At 29.3% G+C, this 9,602-nt stretch overlaps 1 protein-coding gene across 1 annotated transcript; it reads right to left on the minus strand.

The window, feature by feature from the left end:
- Window positions 1–1,937: 1,937 nt before the first annotated feature.
- LOC123292256 (histidine ammonia-lyase-like) lies at window positions 1,938–7,337 on the minus strand. The gene is made up of 18 exons (XM_044872833.1): window positions 7,245–7,337; window positions 6,728–6,952; window positions 6,549–6,615; window positions 6,344–6,368; window positions 6,187–6,261; window positions 5,882–5,954; window positions 5,675–5,741; window positions 4,888–5,051; window positions 4,673–4,812; window positions 4,136–4,297; window positions 3,930–4,059; window positions 3,717–3,856; window positions 3,298–3,442; window positions 3,150–3,236; window positions 2,746–2,858; window positions 2,557–2,687; window positions 2,291–2,408; window positions 1,938–2,227 (listed from the first exon to the last, which is right to left on the minus strand). The coding sequence occupies exons 1-18, from the start codon at window positions 7,297–7,299 to the stop codon at window positions 2,108–2,110; spliced, it is 2,037 nt and encodes a 678-aa protein (XP_044728768.1). The 5' UTR covers window positions 7,300–7,337; the 3' UTR covers window positions 1,938–2,107.
- Window positions 7,338–9,602: the final 2,265 nt, after the last annotated feature.

The raw sequence follows: 9,602 nt of genomic DNA on the forward strand, positions 1-9,602 counted from the left end.
CGTTAGTTTTATGTATAGTTTATATAATTAGTTAGTACATAAACCATCATTAATTCGTTTATAAGAAGATTTATTTTCACTCCCAACATATGGCTTCTTTTGCTTGGAAAAAAACGAGCAATTTAAAATGCAGAAATTACTTTTTTATATTAAAAAAATAATTCAGTTTTTATTGATTGTTTTTAATATAATTTAACCCCTCAGATCGGTCGTCTTTCGTACCACAAAATTTCAAACTTGATAAGGTAATGTGAAGTTATAGATCTAGTGAATTTTATTATTAAATTTTATTTTTGTTAACCGAGAATTATAATCCTTATTGTTATTAAGGAAAAACTGACTACTTGATTTTTTTTATACAACGAAAAAAATAAACAATCAATTACAAATTATACATTAATTCATAAGAATAAATAGTATATTTAATTTACTTACTTATCAAATGTTCTGCATAGATAATTTCACTTATAATATATAATATCTGGATGACCGAGCTTTGCTCGGTTATTCGCCAATAGATGTCAGCAAGAGTCATATTTTTCACTTTAGACTACTCAAACGCCTCCTTTTTGTTATGTTATAATTTGCATTGTATTTCATTAACTACGTTATACACCAATAGATGTCTGATGAATTTTTTTCACTTTAGACTACTCAAACGCCTCCTTTTTGTTATGTTATAATTTGCATTGTATTTCATTAACTACGTTATACACCAATAGATGTCTGATGAATTTTTCATGAAAAGACGGATAAAACGACATTTCTGATAAATGAAACCTAGCTAGATCGACTTATCGCCCCAAAAAACCCCTACATACTCATTTTCATGAAAATCATTGGAGCCATTTCCAAGATCGTTGATATATATATATATATATATATATATATATATATATACAAGAATTGCTCGTTTAAATATATAAGATATTATAAAAGTAATTAGTTATCAAATTTTATTTATCTACTTAGAAAATGTTAGTACGTTTACAACCACGGCATTAAATACACAGTGTATCTGAATATCTGTAGGTATATAATTTCCAATATGGCGGCTGTAAACTACGGAGATAACCGAAGTATAAGAAAGCCATCCGATTTAATTCACATGCCAAAAATGAAATTTTGGGAAAGTAAAAACATTTCAAGTTTTAAAATTAGCGTGAAAGAACCTCTTTACGCGACCGTTCTGAAGGGGTAAAAAAATCATGACTCCTACTTTGTAAGTAGTTAGGTCTCTTTTGTTTTGACTAAATTAAAATCACTTAACACGCAATCTGACAGCAGCTTTCGAAAATATTTTTTAAAATAAGTTCATTTTTTTTAATAACTGACTTTACACTATATTTATTTTTTTACAATTTATAATATTTTTTTAAACTTAATAATTTATTTTGTAATTTAAAGTCTTAATTTTTTTTAGTAGGTACTTAGTTTATAATGTAAATTTGTACTTTTTAAAAATTTATAATTACTGTTATGGTAGCTTTTGTACTTTAACTAATACAATTGATAAACGCTAGACTGTATTATTGTACTTAATAAAGATTTTTTTAAATATGAATTATTTTACTATTGTTTTGGGACTAATTTTGAATATGAGTGTCGACTGAATTATGTTTTTCACTAAATATTCTAAATCAATTGGTTTAGTAGACGTTAAAAAAAATCATTCAATTTTTAATGGTAAATTATGGGAAAAACCTCATCCATAGCACAAATTAACTTTCAGATCATCAACAGCTGACCAATGTTTTGAGACTGCCTTTTCTTGACTCATTTCATTACTCTTGCTTATAGAAACATCGATGCTTCTATAACCTGCATTGGTTACAAAAATTAATTTACTTTTAATACGTTTTTATAATTTATTTTATGAAAACCCTGATCACAACATAATACATAATATAAAACAATTACAGAAACATGTAAATATTTGTTAATTTAATATGACCCTTGGCCCAGGTGTCCATTTATAATTTAGTAGAAGGTGGTTACAGGAGTTACAGGAAGAAGTACTAATTGACCGAGAATAATATCAAACAATAGACTTCGATTAAACAATATTGGTAAGGCAACATTTATTTGTAAAAATATTATTGATTAATTAGTCATCCAATTTTTGTCTCCGTCTTTTGGCTGAAGAAGAATTATTAGCACGTGGTTTATCTCTTTGCTTCATTCCAACCATTGTAGCAGTAGGACTATAAACTCGAGTTTCCATTTCCTAAATAACAGGTTCGTATTAAAATATTCAAAAAAGTAATGTTTAAAGACAATGTGTACTCACGGTGGGAGCGTGGTAGAAAGCAATATGATGCTGCACAGCTTGCCAAATTTTATTCTCTTGAAGAAGCTGCTTAACTGCTTCTACATCTGGAGCCATAAATCTATCCTGATCTAATGGTCTATAAAAATAAAATTAGTTTTGTCCTTAGTTAAATATTTCTTTTTGAGGTATCGTGTCTATGGACAAACACTACAAAAGTATGTTACAGGCGCGAATACGATGGACAATTATTCTAAAAAAATGGTATAAATAGTATGAATATTTACCTAACTACTTCACGGACAGTTTTATACACTTCTTCTAATGGAGTAGTTGTTCTTAATGGTCGCAGGAATTCAATGGCTTGACACGCAGCGATTAGCTCTATGGCTATAACATTTTCAACATTTTCAATAACCTTAAAGAAGAAACATCAGATTATTAGGGATTATTGTATAGCATTTATTTACCAATACCTGTAGAACTTTTCTAGCTGAAAAACCTCCCATTGAAACATGATCTTCAGTACCTGCACTTGTACTCAATGAATCTACTGAGGATGGATGACATAAGACCTTATTTTCCGACACTGTAATCATATAAAAATATTCATAAAATTGATGGCAAATAAAAATGTAATATCAATTACAACTTAAGTGAATTTTTGAAACTTGATGGGATAGTCATGGAATTTTAATCATTTAATTTATTTAGTAGTTTTCTACTTTTTTCATCGATTGAAAATGACAGCTATCATAGTGAATAACTCTCTTATGACGGCTTTATGTTTGAGGAAGCTTACTTCTGGTACTCATCAAATACCAGAAGCTCAGCTCATACTTACACCTATAAGATTTCAATATTTTAATTTTTAATTTACCTAGAGCTGCTGCAGTAACATGTGCAAGCATGAAACCAGAATTCATTCCTCCTTCCTTCACCAAGAAGGCTGGTAATTCACTGAGAGCTATAAAAATATTTAATTAATTTTCGTGTAATGTAAAATATACATGTAAATAAAATATTACCTGGATTTACCAATCGCTCTATTCGTCTTTCACTCATTGACGCAAGTTCGTGAATTGCGATTGCTAAATAATCAAGAACTTTCGCAGGGTATTCACCGTGGAAATTTCCTGCTGATATTATTTCACCTCGTTCAGCAAAGACTATCTATATTAATTGTTGATAAGGAAAGTTTCGTTTATAACATTAATTAAAAAAAAATAGCGTAAAGTGTTATCAGGACCGGATTAAACAGTTGAGGGTCCTGGGCCGAAAATCATAAGGGCCCCATGTAAGGGCAGACTTTTTTTTTACAAATTTACGAAACTGAACGTGTAGCCCTTGCCCAGTTGTGGTGGGTTAGGTATAGTCAGATTATATATACCCACGTTTCTTTATAAGCTACCCTACCTTTACATTTATAAAATAATTTAAAGGATACTGGATTATCAGTACAACTATTAAGTTCGATGGAAATGACTCCTTGTACAAAATCAATGGTATCGTGAACAATTCCATGTACTTGTGGACAGCATCTTAAAGTATACGCATCTTGAACTCGATTACAAAAACGATGGCTTTCTAAAAATTAAATATAATGGCAAGAATAAAATTATAGATATTGTAAGACAAAAGTATTTTTATTAGAGAATACCTGCAATTTGTGACGGGTACATATCGGAATGCAACAATGCTCTTAGTCGTTTAGCTACAGCTATTTGTCCTTTATGGGGTCGCACCATATGAACATCAGAATCAAACGCCCTTGTTGTACCTTTTAAAACCTATATCAAAAAAATTTATTAAAAATAACTTATTTAAAATATTTTCGAACATCATATTAATAATTAAAATAAGTACCTCTAAGCTTAAAGCAGCAACCACGTCTGCTTGTTTTGCAATAGAACAAGCTCTTTCAACCGCCTCAGCTCCAATACTGGCTATTAATTGAGTTCCATTGATCAGTGCAATACCTTCTTTTGGCCCTAAGGTTACAGGTTTTAAATTGTGTGCTTCCAAAACCTTTATGAAAATAGTATTAAAAAATATAGTATATCTGTACTCTGACAACAATACGAAAATTTTACGAGTATTCTTGGAGCATTTTAATACGTTTGTTCAATACGTAATAGTAAAGGAGATATGGGCAAAAAATTTAAAAGATCGTCGAAAACAAAGTAATGGCTTAAATACTCATTTGAGAGCTAATTTTCTTTTTACAGGTGTATTGATATAGACTGTGCTGTTGCAAAACAGTTTTCTCAAACATTAAATAGTTAATAAAAGTGTTTCACAAACACGGAGATTGCAGAAATTTTATGATAGTGTGTTCGTTTTTGAGCTAAATTTTTATAAATTGTATTATTTTGGTCATTATCAAGTAAGTTTTTCAATTACAATTTTTGCATCATCCCATCCGGTTTCTGGACTCCACATTTTCCCTTCTCCAATCATTCCTAAAGCTAAATGAGCCAATGGTGCCAAATCTCCACTAGCACCAACTGTTCCTTGTTCCGGAACCCAAGATAAACATGATGCTGTTATTAAAAAATATAACATAAAATAAATTAGATTAATAATATTAGTTAGCAGTTATCTAAACGTCATATTACCATTGAAAATTTGAATCATATGTTGTAGAGTAGGCAGAGAAATTCCACTATATCCCTTAGCAAGCATATTAATTCGCAATCCTAATAACATTCGTGTTTTTTCTGGACTCAATGGTTTACCAACGCCAATAGCATGAGAACGTATTAAGTTTAGCTGCCATTGTCTAAAAAATTTATAATTTGTCTAAAAAATCATATCGTTTGTAAAAATGCAAAAAGAGGTTTACTGTCGCTGTGTGGCTTGATTAAATTTGCTGCTGATCAACACTAGCATTTTCCACGTATTTACCATTAGCATGGGAAATAAGATATGATATATGTATCATTAAGGTATACTATAATTTTAGTCCCAAGTTTGTAACGCTTAGCAATATTGATGATACAAACAAAATTTTGGTGTAGGTGTTTAACGCTTTCTGTTCAGGGTATTTTAACAATTGACTCAGTCAATTGTATGTTTTTATTTGTTTTTCCTGCCTTTACTAAGAAAATTCGTTATAAAGCCTACGAAAATAGGTATATATTATTTCTAAATTTGTCGCTTCTACAATTCTACCACTTTTTGTAAAAGGTACATCAAAAGCATGCAAAATTTTATTTTAAAAGTCAAAACTATCAGCTTGTGTATCAATGAGACATTTGATACTTCGTGGATTTCTCATAAACTGATGGTTTTTATGCAAAATCTAAAAATTAATTCATTTACATGTATGATAAATAGGTAATATAGATCAAAAATTGCACTTGCGTTACTTACTCTAACTAAATTGATACTTGAGTTACTTACTCTAATTTAATTATGTCTATGACTTTCCTTGAAAAATTTCCACATCCGGTAGTTATACCATATACAACTAAAAACAAATAGTATTTTTTCAAATATAAAATTATACTATTAGGTAAAAGTACCCTATGGAAAAGGTCTTATAAAACATGAACAAATATAGTCAAGAATCTAATAGAATTCTTGGCTGAATTTGTCTTAATTGTTTACCTCTTTTTTCTTCCAGAATTTTATCGACAATTTTTCGGGATTTTAGAACATTTTCTTCTGAATCTTGAGTTAGCTGGAGAAAACAATAGGCCATAAGTTATAATAACAATTTTTGACTAACTTTGAATATTTTGAATTTTTTAATAAGTAAATTGTTTTAGTAAATTGAAAAATACATCGAAATCAAAGAAATACGTTAATCAAAGTTTATCTATCCAATTGTTCGAAATATCGAATTATTCGAAATATTCGAATTAAATTCAAAATCCGAATATACTCCTACTTGATGGGAGTATTTATTTTACCTTAATTTTATATTTGCCTTGCCCAAGTTGACGAAGGTCATCAGTTGATAAACTAGATCCGTCCAAAAACATAGTCTAGAAATTAAAATTTTTTAAATGGAGTTCAAAAATATAAAAAATATGAAATATTTAAATGAAAATTTGTTACACTACATACTTGGACTGCTTGAACATAATCTGATCTGAAATAATAAGTTAAGAAATTTAAAAGTTTTGTAAAAATAAATTTTTCGCTAATGAATATAATAATTTACTAGGTATATCATTTTATAGATCTGGCCTTTAAAAGCCATATCTTTCACAACTCGATGCTTTTGTTCATTTTTTAAACAGTTTGAATTTTTGTTTGCTTAAAAGGATACATTGGCTCCAGTATATGCTTCAATTCATCGGGAATCATTGATGTCTTGTATCTATCCGTTTTTAGTACTATAAATTTTAAAAATTTTAATAATTAATATCATCGGACGGCATGAACATGATGCAGCTGTTATTTCCTGTATGGAAAGTTGCTATTTTCGTTATTATAGGTATTACTTACCAATTAAAACAAAATCATTATCGTCAAGTACATCTTGTATGTTATCTTCAAAATCTAAAATAACACTTCCACGTGATCGTCGAACTTCTACAATATAATCGTGTGGAATATCACAACTTGGTTTTTCAGTATTATTATTGTCATCCTCAAGCAAATTGCGGCTTTTAATAATTCGCCTATGTCGTTTAACTGCTTCCTCAGATAACCATTTGATTGTGTTTGTACCTACATGAGAAAGTTAATTAAAAGAAAAACAAGCAGTTACCTGTATTGTACAACTGCCCTGGTGGAAAAATTATTTGAAGAAAGTAATAAGTCTTAAAAGTTTTTGGACTGTCTAATTCAGAGTTATTCAGAATTATACAGTCCAAAAATGTTGAGAAATTCAGAGTTATTCAGAGTTATTCAGAGTTCCTAAGACTTTTTACGACATCTAAGATAAAATTCCATGAATTCTCATGAAATAATTTTAAAAATTTCCAAAAACGCAGTCTTGTGTGATGAAATAGGCACTTACCATCCTTGCATGGTATTTGTATCCATATGCCTCCAATTTTCGCTGAAATTTTCATTTTTTTATTAACAATAAGACACTTTGTAACAACCAGTGACACTATATTTATTTAAACTAAAGCTTTAGAAGTATAATTTAATTTATATTATAAATAAAATAAAAAATTATTATTTAAACACAGAAATAAAATATGTAAATAAAACGCTTTAATATTGTATTGTTTTATGAATTAATTAATAACGCGTGCTGTTATTGCAGAGGATTCCAATTTTTTCAATTTAAAATAATTTTTTAAGTTTTTTTTTCTAATTAATATAACATTCTTTTCGCCTTCAGTATACAGAGCTGAAAGCTTAGTTTTAAGAGCTAAATATATCATTAAAAAACCAGTACGTCGCACAGATTTTTTAAAAGTAGGAACATAATTTTAATAGAACATCGAAGAAGGGAGGAAAAAATAAGGCTTTTAATTGACATGGTTTTGTAATGAATATTTTTCTAAATTCAATTTTTTCCTGAAATTTATTTATAATTTAACCTTCTTCCACATTCAGATATAAAATTTCTATGAAACTCATACAAAAAAATTATCTATGTAATTATCTATATTGTATATGAAATACGTATGTATAACAAAGGTGAATATACCTCTAAAATATTCCAGGGATATTCGAGAATATTCTAACGGAGAATAACTTTTAAAATGTCCGAGAACTTTTAATCTTACTAATCTTTTTTTATGGTGGGCTGAGCGAGATAGGAAAATCTTGAGGATAGAGAATGTGTGATTGTTCTATGATGAATCTTATTGAGAAGTCCCACATTATCAAGGTTTATCAATTTCAATCCTCATATCGTTCACGCACGCCTTTTTCCAAAGATATCAACACGGAATCAATGGTTAACGACAGTTGTGATTTCAAAGCGAAATAACACGCTCAATTTTTACTTTCATTTATTTCGACAAACATGGTAGAAACACTAATAAACCAAAAATTTATAAGTTTACTCATATGCTCTACATATATCCACTTTTCCTTAATTCAGGTGTAAAGTAATTTCATTAATTAAACGAATTTTCATCAATTCAGTTTAATGAAATGGATTCCATTATAAGATACATCTTATAAATGATTATGAACGGCTGATTGATTTAAATTAAACAAATGCTTATTTTAAATTTCAAAAATTTCAATTGATAAGATAACAAAACAAAATACAAAAAACGAAAATTTAATTTTTGCTAGTGTTCCCAAGGATTACATTTTCTTAAACTTATAATCTTTATTTAGAGACTTGTATCATGAACATGCCAAGGGCATTTTAAATTTCAAATTGTAAATAACATAATGTCTAGCACAAGTATTATACAGAACACGTAGACCGTCGTGTTTGAGAAAGATTGAGTTTTAACCTTTTTACTAGCATAACTATCGTGACATTTTTTTTTGTTTGTTTGGCATATTCATCTATGTGAAAAGCGGAGAGTATAGGAAGGGCAAACTAGTTCTTCATTCTGGCTCCTTTCGATTACTCTGGCCTCAAACACTTCCTTCCTGATCGGCCGACCTTCTTATACGTTTGCCTACTCTCTATGGGAGATATACTCTACAGAAGATCTTCCATTAAAAAAAGTTCGATGCGATAGTATATCGATCTTGAGGATTCTCAAATTTTGCAATGCCATATCTTAGGTTTTTTATCGGCTTGGAAATAAATATCTCGATTAATAACCTTTCATTATCTATTTTGACTGCCTCAATCAAACAACTAACAATTAGATGGGGCTGATACGACTTGAAATCAGGTGACTAAAGCTGTCTTTCCAAAATAATAACGTCAATTATTATGGAAATTTTTTTTGGGTTAAAAAAAACAACAATTTGCAGTGTTTTTAAAATAAGTTTATTAATGTGCAATTTTAGTGCCCTGTAATAGAATACATGATTTGCAAGGTTTTTATCCATTGCTAAGTACACCTCATGTTCACAGAAAACCGCCAATATTTTCAGCCGAAAGCAGAGTAAGTTAAAAAGATAAATGGTCTGCTTTTGAAGTGGATTAGCTTAGTTGTTCCAAGTGGGAAAAATTACTCGCAATATTTACAAGACCAAGACCAAAGTTGAATTAATCTCATGGAATAAGACCAAGATCAAGATCATGTGTTATTTTCGCAAGAATCCTGCAAAAATCATATTTAATTTTTTTTTTCATGGATTTTTATGAAAGTGATCTATTTTCTATTTATTTAAGCGCTTTGATTGGGTTCCTTTTTAGAGGAGGTGAACATTTTTCGTGTCCACCACGATCCTTTTAATATTATTGGATCGTATCGTCACACATCATCGTAGGCTTTGATTG

This window comes from Chrysoperla carnea, chromosome 2 (genome assembly GCF_905475395.1).
Source record: "Chrysoperla carnea chromosome 2, inChrCarn1.1, whole genome shotgun sequence".
Lineage (NCBI taxonomy): Eukaryota > Metazoa > Arthropoda > Insecta > Neuroptera > Chrysopidae > Chrysoperla > Chrysoperla carnea.